Source organism: Chelonoidis abingdonii, chromosome 10 (assembly GCF_003597395.2).
Source record: "Chelonoidis abingdonii isolate Lonesome George chromosome 10, CheloAbing_2.0, whole genome shotgun sequence".
Classification (NCBI taxonomy): Eukaryota; Metazoa; Chordata; order Testudines; family Testudinidae; genus Chelonoidis; species Chelonoidis abingdonii.
This window is the reverse complement of record NC_133778.1, coordinates 11576857-11596408: the sequence shown is the minus strand read 5'-3', so window position 1 is coordinate 11596408 and position 19552 is coordinate 11576857. Positions and strand designations below refer to the sequence as shown.

The 19552-nt window shown below is 43.8% G+C and overlaps 1 protein-coding gene across 2 annotated transcripts in view; it reads left to right on the top strand.

Moving 5' to 3' along the window:
- VWC2L (von Willebrand factor C domain containing 2 like) overlaps positions 1-19552 on the top strand; it is a 139264-nt gene that overhangs the window by 24970 nt on the left and 94742 nt on the right. For both annotated transcript variants that reach the window (XM_075069948.1, XM_075069947.1), the window contains exon 3: positions 10925-11054. In XM_075069948.1, coding sequence (XP_074926049.1) covers positions 10925-11054 — 130 coding nt within the window. The remainder of the gene's footprint in view (positions 1-10924; positions 11055-19552) is intronic.

Here is a 19552-nt window from a genome sequence, read left to right as displayed (position 1 = left end):
ACCTGCCTCCTCCTCTTTCATCAGGCTGGCCAGCACAAAAGTGGCATCAGGGCAGTTTAGCAACACAATATGCGCTGGACTGACAGACCATGACATTGAGAAGGGGTAAATAGGTCAGTCTTCCCAGCCCACTCTCTGCCGTCAGCAGCAGGGGCTAGTTTTCATCCCTTTCTCTCTCTCTCCAGCAACAGTCTTTCTGTTCACTTCGGTGGGCTTGGAATCAGGCCCTGAAAAGTGTGTGTGTCTAGAGCTGTAGACAAGGATTCACAACACCTGCATGCTGGTGCACTGTCAGGCAGCACCAAGGAACAGGCAAGCCGGCAGCTTCCAGCCTCCCGGCAGCCCTTGACCCTGGCTCGCCAACAGCTCTTTACTCTGAAGGAGATAAAGGGGAGTAAACAGCCACGCTAAGCCAGCACACACTGACCAAGATCAGCAATGAACTATTGCCACCACTGTATCCCACGATTCCCAGTCACAGGGGAATCCTGAGTCAAATGTGAGTGAACAAGGGGACGGTATTCAGGAAAAATGCATCCCATCACCAGCAAACTTATTTAAAGCCAATACACAAGACAGTGAAGACCACAGAGAAAGAAAGGACAAAGATCTGTCTGCCCTAGGCTGAGCTGCTCGAAGTTTGTCCCACTGGTAACAGTCCCCATGGGGCCATTATACCACATGGGGGATCACTGGAGTACACAGCTGTCTGGGCTCACTTTCCTGCCCATATAAGCCAAAAGGGAGCAGTGTGGTGGTCTGGGGCTGGCTACATTCCAGCCAGGGATACCCTCACAACACTGGACTCTTCGGCTGCCCAGATCCGGGAGCTTCTTGGTCCCTTTGTGCAGCCAGAATGGCACAAAGGAGTCTCAGGTCCAAATTCCTAGAATTCTTGACCCTAGAATTTCAGAGGAGCGGGTCAAACCAGTCACAGCTAAGACGAGACCAAACTTCTGGCAGGTGCCAAGAAAAAAATGAAAGCAAGAGATGGAGTTTTGTTTTGCCACTGTGAGCCAGAAGACCCGGAGAGCCATTCACGCCACAGGAATGTGTGTGTGGTTGGCCTTCCTCAAGAGGCAGCCGGGCTAAGCCTAAAAGGAGAGCTAACGATCTGGTGGAGAACCTGTTTTCTGCACAATCTCAAAGAACAGCACCCACACCGCAGTGAGCCCACAGAATTTCCATTGCCATCTCCATCCCCACTGAACAGCATCCCCTGGAATGTTATTTTCAAAGTGCTGAAAATACAGAGACAGGAGGCTTTGCAACACACTTGACTCCAAACGCTTACTTCAACTCAGCTGAAGGGCTGCTTCCTGGACAGTTCCTCCCATGCAAGTGCACACAGGAGGGAGTGTGAAGGTGCAAGATTATCTCCTTTTTGTGCCCCTGCATAGGGGTCAGCCATAAGTTCAAATCTTCAGCTGGTGTAAAACAGCTGCTCCGATTGCAATGGAGTTACATTGATTTACACTTGCTGAGGATCTGACTGACAGGGAAGTGCAGACCCTGAGGTATCCTGGGGTTTTGACAGCAGACAGCTACCATATAAGAAGTGGCTGAGGGTGGAATTGTGAACCTCCCCACCAACCAGCATATTTGTGTTATGCTACTGTCAAGTCCATGATATAGTCTCTTTAGCCCAGCAACATCGAGAGCCTGATCTTGCCACCCTTATCCATAGTCAGTAGTGCTTTAGTGCACAATTAGTCCCTAATCAGAGTAACACAATGAGAGCAGCAGAATCAGACCCAGCGAAAACACAAAAAACAAGAATCAAAATTCCATACAGGCATTGGATTCACTCAGACTTCCAAAGAAGGCTCCCCTCTGAGGATGCTCCACCAAAAGGACCACATGCAACAACAGAGGATGGGGGTTGCAGAACTCAATGTGGATCAGGAAGCAGGTGCGTGGGATAAATTAAGCATTTTCTTGGTGTCCTAAACCGATGGTACATCACACAGTCCATCCATATCCTGATCCCTGTGTTAGTCCCAGCGGTAACCTTTAAAAAGGAGACTTATTCCACGTACGGTAGGCATGTCCAAAATGGAAAAAGCTATCAGAATAGAAGCATAAAAATTACACACCAAAGTAATACAACCCTCTAGTCCAGGGATTGGCAACCTTTCAGAAGTGCTGTGCTGAATCTTCATTTATTCACTCTAATTTAAGGTTTTGTGTGCCAGTAATACATTTTAACGTTTTTAGAAGGCCTCTTTCTATAAGTCTATAATATATAACTAAACTATTGTTGTATGTAAAGTAAATAAGGCTTTTAAAATGTTTAAGAAGCTTCATTTAAAATTAAAATGCAGAGCCTCCTGGACTGGTGGCCAGGACCCAGGCAATATGAGTGCCACTGAAAATCAGCTTGCATGCCGCCTTCGGCACCCGTGCCATAGGTTGCCAGCCCCTACTCTAGTCCGTCCAGCCACAGGGCTCTGTAAGTACAGCTGTTGTCAGGAATAAAATGATATAGACATGTGTCTATATGAAGTTTTGCTCTTAGAAGAGAAGTGTGGAGTCATGTTGATATGGGACGCTCCACTGCTTCCGTCAATGAAATAACAGGATATGCAGGCTGTGACGATGTGGTTCTGGCGGGACCCAACTGAGAGTGCCAAATCAGGACCAATTGCTCAAACAGGGCAGTCACAGCCCAAGGCTGGGGTTTTTCCACCTCTAAGGCAAACCAAAGGCACCAAGCGCAGTACAAAAATGACTCGTGTCCACCCACTGGCTAACCACAGGTCCACAAGCAATTTTCCTTAGATACTCCAGTTTCCAGTATCCACCAGTGTCACTCGTCCTGGGTGAATGGTTATGGAACCAACACCAGTAAAAGAAAGTTCTCTCGATCCCAAAGGACCAAGCCCCGAACCAGGTCAATATACACATCGATCTTACCACACATCACCGCTATTGCCAATCCTTTAGAATCTAAATCTCAAAGTTATTCATAAAGGAAAAAAAGATAGAGATGAGAGCTAGAATTGGTTAATGGAATCAATTATCATACAGTAGGCAAATTCTTCAGTTCAGGCTTGTAGCCAGTGATGGATAAACATGCAGGTTTAATCAAGTCTCTTGAGACATCCCCGGCTGGATGGTCATCAGTTCCTTGTGTAGAGCTTCAGCTTGTAGCAAAGTCCTCCAGAGTAACGAAGCAGGACTGAAAGACAAAATGGAGATGAGGCCTCCGCCTTATATAGGCTTTTCCAGGTGTAAGAACATTTCTTTGTCTTACTGTGAAAAGTTACAGGCAAATGGAGTCTGCAGTACATGGCCAGTTTCTGCACACCTGCTGAGTCACAAGGCGTATCGCCTCCTCTCAATGGTCAGTTGTGTATATGAGTCCTTAATGGGCTCAAGCAGGCTAAGCAGAGCTGACACCACTTGTCTGGGATCTTTCCCAGTAACCCCACACAAGCTTTGAACTTCAGCCAATATGCATAACTTCAACTACAAAAGCGATACAGACATAGAGACAGCATAGTCATAACCAGTAACCCGTAACTTGGTCTTAGACACCTTATATGACCCCCTTTACATAAGATTTGGTGCCACTACAGGACCTTGGTTGCAACCTATGTTCTATATGGTCCCAGTTTATATCAATAACGTCACACAGGCCCTTTGGGAGAGGCCAAGGTTGGATCCTCTCATGAAATTTGGTTCCCTTTTATCAGCTAATTGAAGGATGACTACCCAAACCAAAAACCAATTCCAGGAGTCTTAGGCTGTGGCTACACTACGGAGCTTACAACGGAACAGCTACACTGCTGCAGCTGTTACATCGTATCACTGCTAGTGCAAATGTTCTACGCTAGTGGGAGAGAGCTTTCCCACTGACTTAGCCACTGCCGCTCGCAGGGGTGGGAGTAGTTATGTCGGCGAGAGACTCTCTCCCATCGACAACGGTGTCCACACTGGCGCTTAGGTCAGTGTAACTTACATCACGCAGGGTAGAAGGTGGCTTATTCACACCCTGGAGCAACATAACTTAAACCAACATAAGCTGTAGCGTGTACATCGCCTTAGAAATACATCAGCTGGCCCCACACATGGAAAATACTGAAAACCTAGCAAAGCTAATCATTATATGACTCTCTTGTTACATCAAATATAGGACCTGGTTAGCTCTTATGGTACAACCCTGTGTGCTGTTCCCTGAGCCATTAAGTAAACTTTACTCGCTAGCCTGGAGTTCTTGCAGCGTATGGAGAATCCCCAGTGGTGGGGATGCAATCCGCTGTTTATACAGCATCTACCCCAGTATAGGAGGGGCATAGATAGGGGAAGGGAAGGCATGTCCCCCAAAGGGGCAATCCTTGGGTGGCAGGGAGCTGCCCAGGAGCTCTGTCTTTCCTTAACGATAGCACTCAGTGCAAGGGGGTGAGGCCAAAATGCTTCTGTGTTATGACTCTTCCCAGTTGCTAGAACAGACCCTTGTGACTGCAGGCAGCTGGACATAAATTAGAGCAGCCCTGAGGCTGCTCTAACTTTTGCTTAGAGCTCCTGGATCTGGAAGTGATAAAGGTGGAATCAGGTCATCTTTGCTTCCTAGTCAGGTGCTGCACTGAGTACAGCTCAGCTGGATTTGAGAGCCAGGACTATTATTTCTAGAGAGCATTTTTTTTTACTTTAAAGGAGTTGAATGTTTATTCCCTTGTTCTTTCGGTTGGATAAATAATTCCTCACTGGTTGCCGCGTTTCAGTGATTACCGTGATAACCCTTGTATGTATTGCCTGGTTTTCAGAGATGCTGAGCACCCTGTTGACTTGGACTTACGGGTGCTCAGTATATTTGAACTCTGTCTACTGTTTGCATCAGTCTCTAAAGTGGATTGAGTGCTTCTGAATATTGTGACGCATGACACTATAGAGGGTCAGTCAATATGTATTTATATATAATTAAATAACAAACTTTGCAAATAACCTTATCTGTTTTAGCGCCATTTTCTCATTTGGGAACCAGTCCTCTTTTCTGTGGTTATATTTGCTATGTGTAAATATTCACCAGCTAGTTTATTTGAACACTCTTCAGCCTATGGGGGTGATTCCTGTTGTGCGAATGGCCATGTAAGTCACACAATATTGTAGCTGCTCTGATTGGATGTTTGAAACTTTTAAAACAAAAATGACCAATGAAAAGTAATGAATAGTGACTAATGAATACTCACATGCAAATTTGTATGAAGAACAGCCATTCCCCAAACATTAAGATGAACAAAAAAACCCATTGGCTATGAATAACCAATATAAAAGGGCACGAGCATGGCCAAACTGAAGTTAGTCAGAATTCAAATGGATGTTGTCAATGAATGGGATCATTCTAATACCTTTATTCACACTGAATCTCTTCTACCTATTGAAGTCAATGGGGCTAATTATGTATTGTAATAAGTTGCTGCTCAGAATCTTGCAGTATTCAGCCACCTCTAATTATAAATAAATAACCTGCTATCTCAGCCTTTCTGATTGATTCTACTATCTTGCCTAGGGTGCATGTCAAGCTAATCTGTCTGTCCTCAATAGTTTAACACCTGCTAAGTTTCTTAGGAGCAGGCACTACTTCAGCTTTCTTGCAATCCACTGCTATTCTGCCGGAGATCAGAGACAATTTAAATAGCAATGACAATTATTCCAATTTCAGCTCCTTCAGTCGTCTCTGATGAATGCCATCCTGTGTCGAGGGTCTCTTTTTATATTCTTCTCTTCCCATTTGTAACCTATTATCTTAGCTGTAACATGGAAGCTGTTGTGGCTCAGATCTTATTCATCTTCCTCCCTATAAATTCACCACCTGAAATGGTAGCTACAAAAATTATCTCCATCAGAACTGCCATTGTCCCTAACATCATTAACATTTACATCTGCGCTCCAGGTATCTGCGCACCATTTGACAGACTTCATTTTACCTTTTCCTGCACTGACTGCTGCTACCTCTGCATAAAGCATGAGTCCATCAATAGATTCTGCACAGAGGAGGGTTGACAGCAATTATCTATACGAGGGCTGGTACCAATGGCTCACAGACAATAAGAGAGAAGTGAAACGGAATTATTGGCATCCATGAAAGCTTTGGTGACGTGCCAGATCTTGCCTCGGCTTCGTGGGAACCTCCAGGATGGCAGCCGTGTCCCTGATGGAGAGCAGGTCTTTTGAAACCATGTCAAAATGAGTCCAAACCTAAGCCACAGAACCACATACCCCCAAACGTTGGTAACACTGGGAACTGGGTCTACAATTTACAGCTTGCGTCCATTTTGAGATCTGACTCTCTCCCACGCGTCCTGTGGCATTTGAAACTGACAAGGCTCTGGTTGAAACTGATATAATCACACAAACTATATGTTAGAGGACTTTCATAGAGTCATAGATTTTCTGGCCAAAGGAGACCACCAGATCATCTAGTCTGACCTCCCGTATATCACAGACCATCCAGCGCCCGCACACTAAACACAACAGCAGAACCGAGACGCAAGCGTGGCAGCTCACAGGAGACTAAATTATTGTGTGCCAAAGGCAGAGAACAGGAGACATTGAGTGCCTGAGGCCACTGCAATGGCAGGGAATTGGTTAAGTGAGATGTAACCTGGCCTCTGCGCTGACTTCCTCTCTGCCCAGGGGGTGCTCAACCCCCACTCCACCCCTTCCTCCAAACTCCCACTCCCACTCTACCTTGTCCCACACCCCGCTCCGCTCCCAAACAATTAAAAAGCCTTTCTCAGGAAAGGCACTGGGGGGAAGGGCAGAGGTGAATAGTTAGGGAATATCTGGGGACAGGCTGACAAAGAGGAAGGCTCTGGAGAGGAGTCTGACTCTGAAAGAGCTGGTGTCTCTCCATGTCCAGGGGAATGTAAGCCTTAGGGAGAGGCAGGCCTGCATATAGACTGGCTTATTCTTTTTAAGATCTGTTGTCTCTGAAATGCTTTTGTGCTAAATCAATTATATGTGGCTTTAAGAGGGCTGTTGGGTTACCAGTTACCATTGCCATTGCCCTGTGGGGAAATGAACTGCAGGTACTGAACTCAGCTCAAGCCTGCTGAAGTAACCCGCAGTTGATCCGAGGGGAATGCAGCCCATGTCCTGGCTGAGACTAGGAGAATCATATGATTCCACACTGACAGACGAGTCATGGGTAGAGGCCCTCACTCACTGGAGCAGACTGCAGTCTGTAAACCACTCATCATCGGCCAGAGGGTTAGACCAGCTGCCTCTGCCTGTTCCCGGTTCTGCAGCCTTAGTACCCTTTAGTGGGCCCTTAACTCAGCCTGCAGCCTGGGGCTTTGCTAGGCTGAAGCTCCCCAGCTCCCTCTCCCCTTCCCCAGCACTGCTCCACCCTAGGTACCCTCCTCAGCTTCCCTCTTATAAGACATTGTTCTTGTTCAGAAGGATACTGTCAAAAATCTTGCCCAAAGTCTTGTACCATCCATAACCCTTTCCTGGTCTGAATTCATTGATCTCCTTAGAGTTTTTTTGTAAAGTATCAGCTCAAAAAGATTCTAGTTAGGCTATTTGCACTGTCTAAAAGCAAGTGTCATGACTGAATGCTCTTTTTGTATATCAGGCATTAGCAAACATTCCCATCACTGGTTTTCAATAAGGACAGGAGAACATCAATTTACAAACTGTTTATCAAAGTGCCATGCTCCATGCATGACACCCGTTTAAATGCCAACCCTGGTGTTGCTGAAAATTGGCCAAGTTACCCAGTGCACACTATTTAAAGCGCTCACCGTATATGATATTTGCTCAGGAATAAAAAGCAAACAAAGCAGCAGCATCTGGAAGAGAACTTCAGTAGGGTCAATAGAAGAGCGGTTAATGCCTGGAGAAAAATAAGGACAGATGGGCTGGATAGAGAAGTCAGAAAAAGACCTGGAGGTGCCTCATGTGAACCCCCATTCCTGCACTAATTCCCAGCTTCAGTTTCAGGGCCTTTCCTCCCAACTCTTGACTCAGCTCTCTGTATAGAAGACCAGTTCATTCATGAGATAAATAACAGACTACTCAGTCAGCTAGTTTCCTGTAGTCATCCCAGAAGAAGTGTGTCTCCAGGAGGAATTTAAGGCTCTGAGCCAGAGCCCATTGATATCATTAAAAAGAATCCTATTGATTTCACTATGCTTTGGATCAGATCCTACACAAGACAGGAGCAGCTTTGCAGGTCAGCTCCGGAAGAGTGTTCTGTGTGTAAGGGAAGATGTGGAAGAAAGCACTGAGGCATTTGGAGAAGGGGTCAGCAAGCTTGGCATCACTGGTGGAGGGGAGGAGATGTGTGAGTGCTACAGTAAGAGACTAGTGAGTATAAAGAGGTGAGGTTAAGGATGAGTGTGAAGGAAAGAACGAGTAGGTTGAACTTCATATGGTGGGGAATAGGAAGCTGGTGGAGAGATTCAAAGAGGGGATGACATACATCGAACATCCTCTTTTCTTCTGCAGAATGTTCATTGTCTGAAAAGTTGAAGAGTTCTTTCCATCTTATAACTGTGTGAAGTTCTCCCATCCCAACAGCTGCTTCCAGTGTCAAATAACATCACATTTTATTACAGTGTCATTTTCAGGTAATACTAACAACACAGAATCAAAAGATAAACATGTCATGTCTCATTTACTCAGTGTAGAGTCATTTAGCGGCATCTTCTACATCTGCTGATGCGCTTCAATCTCAGGCATATGCAGTAGAATACCTTGCAATGCTAGCAGCTCCGCATCACAGAAACCAATGTAACTTTGTGGCAGGGAGAAATTCTCAAGGAAGTGTTAATGAAGGTCTCAATATAGCATAAGATCTAGCTGGACTATTCCATATAACTATTGGTTAAATTGGGGAAAAACAAGACAGTAATTTACTTATTGATCCCTGGGCAAGTAGTTTGGGTTTCTTCAGTGTTGTTTTTATTGTTATTAAATAGACTTGAATAAGAAAAGCCGGTAAAAGACATTTAACTTCCTGGTACTGCAGATAGAAATCAAAGCAGAATGGAATGAGGGAAGATAATTAGACAGAGGATTTCCACCTCCACAGACTGCTTTCCTAACTCAGGATGTGCTGATTTTATCTAATTTGCCAGAGTCACTAGTAATGAGAGTTGATGGGGATTACAGGCTGCAGACGTTCAGACAAAGCGAGGGATGCGTTAATCAGTCCATTTTAGGGTGGAAATGAATTCCATGGGCATAAATGATTTGATTCAAGACATATGGAGCCCCTTAGAGGTGAACAGAAAAGCTTTTTACCTGCCAAGACCAGAACTCAGGGTGTTCTGTATGTCTTGTACGAATGAGCGAGAAACATCACCACAATCTGAAACATTTCATCCGCATTCTGCTCTCATTTAATTTGGAGGAATTCCATTGAATTCAATGGCATTATTGCAGCTTTCTGCTTATGTGATGGAACGAAGAGTTTGCGCCAGTACCTTCCACCCGTTAGTTTAGCTGCTAGTGAGGGGATCAGCTGTTTCAGAAGAGGCCTGAATTCAGTGTCTGACAGGTAACGAATAAAATGATCTCCTAGTGATTTGGTTTTCACATGCGCTAATCAGTCACCTTTATTTCTCTTCCCCAACCTTTGTCCCACTCCCTCTCCCTAGTCTATCTAAGGGCATAGCTGGACAGAGCATTAGTGTGTGATGTGCTGGGGTGTAAAAACAGCCCTCAAGCGTGTGGCACATGAACTGGTTGTGTGTTCTCTGCTCCACACACTGGAAGCTCTCTTGTGTGCTCGGCTGTTTAGAGTAGATCAAAGTGCACTATGGATTTCTGAGTGTGCAGCATCATTGTCCACATGGATACTTGGTGCGCAGCACACTAAATTGCTGGAGATTTCACACATCAGCCTGCCACACACTAATTCTCCAATTGTATGCGTACGTGTGGCTGTCTCACATGCGTGCACATACTTGTTGTTTTAGAGACTCGAAACAGTGACTTTTTTATTTTTTAAAACAGATTTCTTCAGCTCCCCATTAAAAGGGAAGACAAGTGAGGTGAGGACAACTCTCTCTTCCATGTTCAAGGCACACTCTTTAGACTGACAGTCCTAAAATGTAACCAGTTCAGTTGGTTCCTACCTAACTCATTGACTTCAGTGGGATTACTCAGAGCTTCTTCTTGGGCATATGCTTAAGTACCTTCTTGAGGGTGTGACTAGAAAATTAATTAATTAATTAATGTTTATATTGTGGTGGTGCTTTGGGGGGCCCAATCAGGGCCCTCTTGTGCTAGGCACTGGGCAAACACAGAACAAAAATACAATCTCTACCCCACAAGAAAAGCAACAGAAATTCTTCTTGATTCTGAAAAATGTATCACTCTAACCTGAGGTTGCCACATTGTGAAGGGTCCAGCTTCTGAGCCAGCTGATCCGGTGGCAACACATGCAGGGCATTAGGTTGGTTTGTGACTGTGAGTTTGCACATGACATGAACGTGCATTTGAACATCATGCAGTCCCTCTGCTCCCTCCCGAGAGCAGCCACGGAGCTGAGGTTTACTGGAACCCTGCTCTTATAACTTTTAACACCAGACATGCTCACCAGAAGGCAATAGATGAGCAAAGAAACACAATCTGTGACATGCGCTCATGTGTCTTCAAACCCAAGCCTGACTGGTGACTTGTTTTAGTCCTCCTGGCCTGGTCTGGGTCCTTTTATAATAGAGAGGTAAATGTGACAATGGACAAAGTACAAGCATGGTCCTTAAAACAGATCTAATTCTGAGCATTCTCCTTAGCACTTTTAAAAGTATTTCAGACTACAATTTTACAAGGTTAATTTGTGTTGCACATGATGAATGAATGCAGTGAAGTCGTATTAAACGCAGATGTTTTGTCTTATGGCAACATATAAATGTTACAAACGTTTAAGCTGCAGGAGGAAATGGGCTAATTTTAGATTTGTTCCTAGCCCTCTCCATGTGAATGGTGTCGCTGTGAGCCCAGCAATGAAGTTCACTGTGTTGTAGCAGACTGCGCAGTTCCTGAGTGTGTCAACCCAGTCTATGAACCAGAACAGTGTTGTCCTGTCTGCAAAAATGGTAAGAATGCACTGTATTAGCTCTAAAGAAGAGGTAACAGCAAAATACTATAAAGATTTTTTTATTACCTACACGCAGCCCAGAAACTACCGTGCCTGGCAAAGGTCGATGTTTGTTCCTTCTCATTGTGTGTGCGCTTTAGTTAGCAACTTCCATCACTGCAACTCAAGGACACTCTTCCTCTCATGAGTCATCTCATTGAAGTCAATGGGATTGTTCACCCGAGCAAGGGTTTGTAGGATGGGCCCTAAAGTAGTGAGGATCAGTCAAGGTGAGAATTTCAACTCTCCAAGGGCTAATTCCTGCTTACCTTGCTCCCACTCTTAGTCCCACTTGAAGGCAGTTGGACTATTCACATGGGTACGGGAAGCAGCATTAGGCTCTAGATTGAAATGAGAGGGGTCAACGTTTGTCTAAGATCAATAGGCTGCTCTTGCTCTCATTGAAGTCAGTAGTAGAACTCCCATTGGTTTCGGTGAAAGCAGGGTTGGGCCCTGGGTGATGTACGTTATTATTTGCCACTGGTCAGTGTTTGTAGTGCAAACATTTATTTTCCATTGACAGATGCCCAGTGCACCATTTGTGCCATAATATCACCACTGCCATAACAATAGCACACAAAGCGGGGAGCCTGTGTCAGGATACAAAACATCTTTAACCATTGTGGTAACATGACTGACATTATGACTTCATTCAGTGAGGTCGGCTTATGGGCATTTTTAGGGTTGCATTACACCATAGAGTCAGAATCAGCCAATCAGTTCCTCGTTTTGTAAAGCCCACTTTGTAGCTGTATGCGTTCACTGGAGAATGGAAGGGAACGGAGCCTTAACCTTAGGCTAAGTGTAATTCAGTATTATTTGTCTCCATTCATTTCTGCTAGTACTTACCTAAGTAGCATTTACAGTGGCACTCAGTCTATCCTGGCCACATCTCACCCCTTGAGACATTCTCTTTAGTCACACATTGGGAGAAATTCAGAGGTGAGTCTAAGCAGGTGTAACTTATACTGTCTTCCAGCCCACTTCACCTTTGAGTTATGCCAGCTTATACTCAGAAAGATCACAGGTCCAGTAATACTCTCAGACTTGTGTCCGTATCGCCTTATCAATGTGGAACTTCCACTCCCTACACATCTCTTGAGTTGTTTGAAATGTTTTCATTGTGGCTTTTGGTCAAAAATGAAAATGTTTGCACAAAAACGTCACTGAGAATAAAAAGTTCTCATCTTTACACACCTCCCTCTCCAAACCCTCCCTCCGAAACTAAAAAATATATATATATATTTTCGATAAAAGGTTTTGGTAGATTTTTTAACTGAAAATTTTTACCAAAAATGGAATTTGGAAACACAAAACTTTTTATCAAAACCCTTTTTTAAAAAAATCAAAAATGTTGTTAAAAAACCAAAAATGTTACCGATAGTTTCTGTTTTTTGTAAAAAATAAAAATAAAAAACCCAGAATTTTCATGGGAAATTTTGACAAAGATAACATTTGTTTATATTTCCCAGAAAAATAATTACTATTTTTTTCATCGGTTTGAGACAGCATCTCTGAATGTGACCCACTAAGTCTGTGTTTTGTGCTCAATAGCTCACATACCAAGGAATCTAAGAGAAGGCTGTAGCAGAAAACACAGCTATGTGGAAAATGTAACTTTAACCTTCTGAGTTCTCAATGTGTGTGTGAGTGTAATTTAGGCTCCCTTAGGTCCAGTGAGAATCACTTACACATGCTATCACAATGTAGTTTGCGTCATCGTATACCTCACCTCTATATTTGGCCTTTTGAGTCCCTGAAGCATTTACTGTCCAAGGATGAATCCTTGTACTCCAGTGAGCTCTGATTAGACTTGTACCTCATCTGTTGGTTTCAGCACTCAGTTTCCTTTCTATGGTTTACTCCAGGTGAATGTTTGCTTCCAGGTTTAAGCTTCCCAGAAATGAAAGTTCAAGTGATCTTCAAACAAACCCAGTGAAAGAGATCAGCATCAGAATGAGACCAGTCAGCTTCCCCACCCGATCCCTCCCCAGAGCTATGCTTTCCCCCCAGCAGGCCCAAGTTCATCTCTGCACCTTGTCTACTATGGAAGCCCAGTGACCTTCTATTTCCTGCTCATCTGTTGCCCTCAGAATGCAGGCTGCAGGCTGATCATTCCTCCCCTGCAGAGGGATCTTCAAGAAACAAGTTAGTGGAGTCAGCCTGCAGGCTGTACCCTGAACAGCCATCTCTGCTACTGGTCTGCTGGGTGATCTTGGGCAAATCACTTCATCTCCCTGTGCTTCAGCTTCCCCCTGTGTGGAATGGGGATAATGATCCTGACCTCCTTTGCAAAGCGCTTTGAGATCTACTGGTGAAAAGTGCTTTGTTGGAGCTAGGTACAATTATTATACTCACCCCAAGCCATTTAAGATCAAGAGCCCAGGTCTGTTCAGGATGGTGGCTTTCTGAGGCAAGGGAGGATGGTGAGGAAGAAATATGGGAGATTAAGGCTCACTGGTTATCTGTCTGTCCATGTCATGGCTTTGTTATTATAAGAATCATGATGAGCAGACTCAGTCATTCCTCTTTGGCATTATTGTTTCTATTGGCCATCACGATAGATGACCTCTCATCTTGGGGGAGTATCCTGGGAACCAGGGACTCTGAAAAAGTTTGGCGGATGGGATGGATAATCAGCTGAACATGAGCTCCCCATGCAATGCTGTGCCAAAAAGGCTAATGCGATCCTGGGGTGCATTAACAGGGGATTCTCAACTATGAGCAGAGAACTTATTTTACTTCTGTATTTGGCACTGGAGTGATGGCTGCTGGAATCCTGTGTCCAGTTCTGGTGCCCACCATTCAAGAAGGATGTTGATCAATTGAGGAGGGTTTGGAGAGAAGCCATGAGATTGATTAAAGGATTAGAAAACCTGTCTTACAGTCACTGACTCAAGGAGCTCAATCATTTAGCTTAACTAAAAGGTTTAGGGGTGACATGATTCCAGTCCATACGTAAATCTAGCAGAGAAAGGTGTAACATAATTAATCGTGGGAACAGTTTACCAAGGATCATGGTGGATTCTCCATCGCTGACCATTTTTAAATCAAGACTGGGTGTTTCTCTAAGAGATCTGCTCTAGGAATAATTTTGGGGAACTTCTATGGTCTGTGATCTAGAGGAGTCAGGTTAGATGCACACAATGATCCCTTTTGACCTTGGAATCTATGAATCTATGAAATCCTTGCTACCTTGTTCGCAAAACCGTGGAAAGATATCAAATGTGTCACCTCACCTTCCGAATCCCTCTGACATATGCTAAAATGAGGTTTTGCATCACTTTCAGGAAGAAGCCAGCTAGCCGTGTTCAGACCAAGCTTTTATTTCTGAAAACTCCACTGCACTCAGTCAATTAAATATAAGTTTCATAAATGCGCTCATGGATAATTCTGTTTGACAGTCTCACTTAACAGAGTGATACAATTTTTTCCCCCACCCTACAGCTTTTGTTTTCCATTTAAAAAAAATATTTCAGTGGAAAGATATGTTATGATCAAAAGATTACAGCTCAGTCTTACTGCTTGTCTGGTTATTGTCTTATAAAGGCAAATGAAGGAGATTTGTGGATATGATTATATCTGCAGAACAGTGTGCGATGCAGATTCTCATCTGAAAAGTTATTCCTTATAAATTTAGCTGGAAAAGCCAGTATTGTTGGTTAAGATAGAGCCCCATGTCCTTTGCTGTTCTTTCTTTTGTAAGCAGTGTAGCTTGCTTGTATGTTGCTGTCATTAACTGGAGAATAATTTCCTTTTGATACACTGAGAATAATTTTCATGGCTGTCTTAATTATGTGTTGCCAAGCACAGAAGCGCTGTGCAGAAGTAAGGTTAATGCAGAAATGTGTTGACTCTACCATACCTGACCTGAAGATTCATAAGCAGCCAATATCAATTCCTTTCCCCTGCATCCTGAACATGAGGGTCTGGAGATATACTCCTAATTATCAAAAGAAATAGAACCGTTATCTTGTGCTTTGAAAAATTCAGTGAAGTGGCTGCAAAGCTTGTTGTATCAGGCAGCTTAATCAACTTGCACATACAGTAGGCAGAGTTCACTGCAAGGCTAAAATTTGGGAGGAAACATTTCTTCTTTCATGTCCCATCGTCCAAATTGTCACAGTAAATTTTGAGGGTGATGGCTCCAGGTACTGTACACGGTTTTTGACTTAAGATGAAAGGTTACTGGATTTCCAGTTCTCCAGGAGTGACGGAATACAACATTATTGCCCCAAGTTGTTCTTTATGGTTATTTTGACTTTTTTCCAGATAAAAGTCTGTCAACTATTGTTAACTTTCGTCTCTACATGATCTTAAACTTGCCTGTTACTATTTAAATCAAGCTCACGACTGCCATGGTCTGTGATGTCCCTCTTGCCCCCTGGGCTTTATTTTATTCTCAACAAGAAAACTATCCACTCATTTCACACTGAAGCAAGAGCAGCAGTCTATGTAAGAAAATTCCCACTAAGATGTCCCCGGAGCTTTTTCACCTAGGTCTTTCTGCACATGTGAGTGCATTGTTATTTCTCATCTTGTATTTTGTCATGTGCTCTTGGACCCTTCCGTCTCCAACGTCCAGCATGAGATGTCATGTGCTCTTGGACCTTTCCGTCTCCAACGTCCGGCATGAGATGTCATGTGGTATTGGACCCTTCCATCTCCGACATCTGGCATGAGACTCTACCCACCTTTTTCACCACTTCTTGTTGCTAATTAAGGGTCAGAATTGCAACTAAAGTCATTCAGCTGAAATCAGTGGAGCCACACCCTTGGATACTACTGAGCATCCAAGCGATTGTCTCCCAAATCAGCTGCGTCATATTGTCAGATTGGTCTGTCCCCTTGTTTGCTTCTTATCACTTAACACAACTTCCATTTTTACTCTCACCAAAGGCCTTTCTTGAAGTGGGCAAGTGATGAGTGAAGTACCCAGTCTCAGAGCCAGAGCTCACGATCAGTGGTTGGACATACTTTAAAGCTCTTTCCTAAGGATAATTGGTAGGTTGCTCTTTATGATACCTTAAATCCTCTTGAATACACTCTGGTACAGCCTGTTTTTTTTTTTCTTTTTTTAAGTTTATGATTCCAATTCTTTTAATCTGATTTAAGCTGCTGTCCAAGTTAAATGGGTTCTTCTCGCTTTTGTCTCTGTCCCTTAACAGTTATCGCCTTTGGATCATGGGAAAAAAATGCACAAGATGAGAGAAACTTCCCCATACACAAGATTGTTTGCCTAGGACCAAGTCCTGCATTAGGACTTGAGGATTTGGCTCTTATGTTTTAATGTCAAACAAGGAGAACAGCTCGGCTATAGACCATAGCCCTCTGGGAAGACAAAATAGGTTGTTTTTTTCCTATGCTGTTTTGTTAGTTCCAGTGTGATCTTTACTCACTGCTCTAAATTGGCTCTGCTTGATAAAGTTCCATGTCCTGTTTGCATCCCACTTCCCATTCACTGCTCTGCTGAAGAAAAATCCAGATGCATTTTAAAATTAAAAGAAACTAGATTGGTTTGGGAACTCTAGTTGTGAGTGAAAACAAGGAAAGGGCAAAATAAGACGATGCAATGAATTCCCAGAGGTCTCTTATTCTCACGAATTATAGGCACTATTTTAAAATTCTTTCCCAAAATAATGTTGACATTAGCAAGAATTCATCACTGAGGCTTTTGTGGCATGCCTATGTCACAGAAATTAATTTAAAAATCCAATAAATGCAGCCCTAGACTAGTTAACATTTTTCTCCACTAAAGTGTGAAATTCTTTTCAGAGCAAAAGCTTTCTCACCCACTTACATGCACATTAATGCAGTTGCTAAAATATTAGACTGTGCCCTGGCATTTTCATTTTCAGGAGGGATGAGCAAGATAAGCCTTGTACGTTTCTGATTTGGGCTCTGGCTTTCACTTTAATTTTATTTTTGTTGCCACTAACCCTCAAGAAGGTTATTAGTTACACACAACAAAACAGATGAAACCTAACACATCTACAATTAAATACTTTCCGGCAACTGTGCTTATTTACTAGCTGCATAGACTATTGGCAAGATTCATGATGAAATATTGGGTAGGAGAAAGATGTTTCATAGATAATCTGTCACCGCGTCTGTAATTAAAGTTTTAAATTATCACAGTTGATACAGATTTTAAAATGCAAAGTCTGATATTTTCCTCTGTACTCAGGAAAGGGTCCCTTTGATTTCAGTTGGAGTTTTACCTGGGTGAAGAGGCCAGAATCAGGCACAGTTATTATGTACATTTATTTTAATAGGCTATAAATATTAATAATTCCCTACAAATATCCTTACCTTTGAGGGCATGGGCACAAATTAATGCAAATAACAATTTATTTTCTTGAATAGAAATCCACATTTCACCTAAGCTTCTTTCTTAATTTATTTAGAATATAAACGCACTACTGATTATGTTGGAGTTTGAGTTAATTTATCATAGAGTCATAGAAGATTAAGATTGGAAGAGACCTCAAGAGGTCATCTACTCCAACCCCCTTCTCAAAGCAGGACCAACACCAGCTAAATCACCCCAGGCAGGGTTTTGTCATGGCGGGCCTTAAAAACCTCTAAGGATGGAGATTCCACTACCTCCCTAGGTAACCCCTTCCAGTGCTTCACCACCCTCCTAGTGAAATAGTTTTTTCCTAATATCCAACCTAGGTCTCCCACACTGCAACTTGAGACCATTGCTTCTTGCTCTGCCATCTGTCACCACTGAGAACAGCCTAGCTTCATCCTCTTTGGAAACTCCCTTCAGGTAGTTGAAAGCTGCTGTCAAATCCCTCATCATTTCTGTTGCCCTTCTCTGGACTCTCTCCAATTTGTCCACGTCTTTTCTGTAGTGGGGGGCCCAAAACTGGACACAGTACTCCAGATGTGGCCTCACCAGTGCCGAATACAGGGAAATAATTTCTTCCCTCGATCTGCTGGCAATACTCCTACTAATGCAGTCCAATATGCCGTTAGCCTCCTTGGCAACAAGGGCACACTGTTGACTCATATCCAGCTTCTCAACCACAGTAATCTCCAGGTCCTTTTCTGCAGAACTGCCACTTAGTCAGTCAGTCCCCAGCCTGTAGCAGTGCATGGGATTCTTCCATCCTAAGTGCAGGACTCCACACTTGTCCTTGTTGAAGCTCATCAGATTTCTTTTAGCTCAATCCTCCAATTTGTCTAGGTTACTCTGAACCCTATCCCTACCCTCCAGCATATCTACTTCTCCCCCAAGCTTACTGTCATACACAAACTTGCCAAGGATGCAATCCATCCCTTCATCCACATCATTAATGAAATATTGAACTAAACGAGCCGCAGCATCACTGTTCCCTCTAATCTTTTACGTCCATGTGCAGAATAAATTTTGTTATGTGCACCAATATAGAGGTAATGTGTGACGAATCACCTTCATATTGGTGCACATAACGAAATTCATGTGATGGGGTTGGGGCCAAGGGGTTTGGAGTGTGGGAGGGGGCTTAGGACTGGTACAGAGGGTTGGATGTGGGGGGATGAGGGCTCTGGCTAGGGGTGCAGGCTCTGGGGTATGAAACAACCTCGGTTTAGGGCACCTTCTCTAACCCTCTCCCCATGTGTGGTGAGCACAGGGGATCCTAAAGAGGACTGTCCAGTCGCGATAGTAGCTGCCGATTGCACTCCTGTCTTGTCCAGGTGCCAGATGACCATCTCACTACCGCTGCCCATGTGCAGATTCATGGCCAGGGACTGCCAAATTCACTGATCCTGTCACCGTCACCACCAGACCATCACCACAGGGCTTGGAAGGTTGGAAAGATGTTATTTTCTGTGGTAGAAACCTGCGCATGATTTCTTTTAGCGTGGGGGAGCTGGTACACCTACAGCAACCACACAACCATGACAAGTTGGAGGTCTGGGGCCCAGTGGCAGGGAAAGTCTGAAACGACTGGAGATCTCCACTTGCTGCAGCCTTCATCCGCTTTCACAGCCGTTGAGATCTGAGGACCCTCTTCCTCCTGATCCACTGTTGAGGACTTGGGGGATTGGACCATGCTTTGTCTGGGACCTCCCCTCAGACCTGTTCTTCTCGGGAGACTCTACCAGGAACATGATGCTCCAACAACTTAGCTCTGAGGCTCATTGGAACATGCAAGTCCCTTCATCACAACAAGGCGACGGTCCCCAAAGAGGTGAACGGAATTAATGTATATTAGGAATAGATACCTTTGGAAATTGGATTGCTTTAGAGTTCGTCATAGAATTTCTGGGGTAAGAGAAGCAGAATAGCATCTGGAGGCCTGGTGGAAGATCACACCTCTTACAGAACTATTATTAGCCTTTTTTTCTTCTTCTTTTTGTTAACTCCTTTCTTCTAGCATAATCATCTTGAAGAAGCTAAATATTTGGTCAGGTTATGGGCACACAGAAAGATATGCCATTTAAAAGGCTAGGAAGTTAGTGACC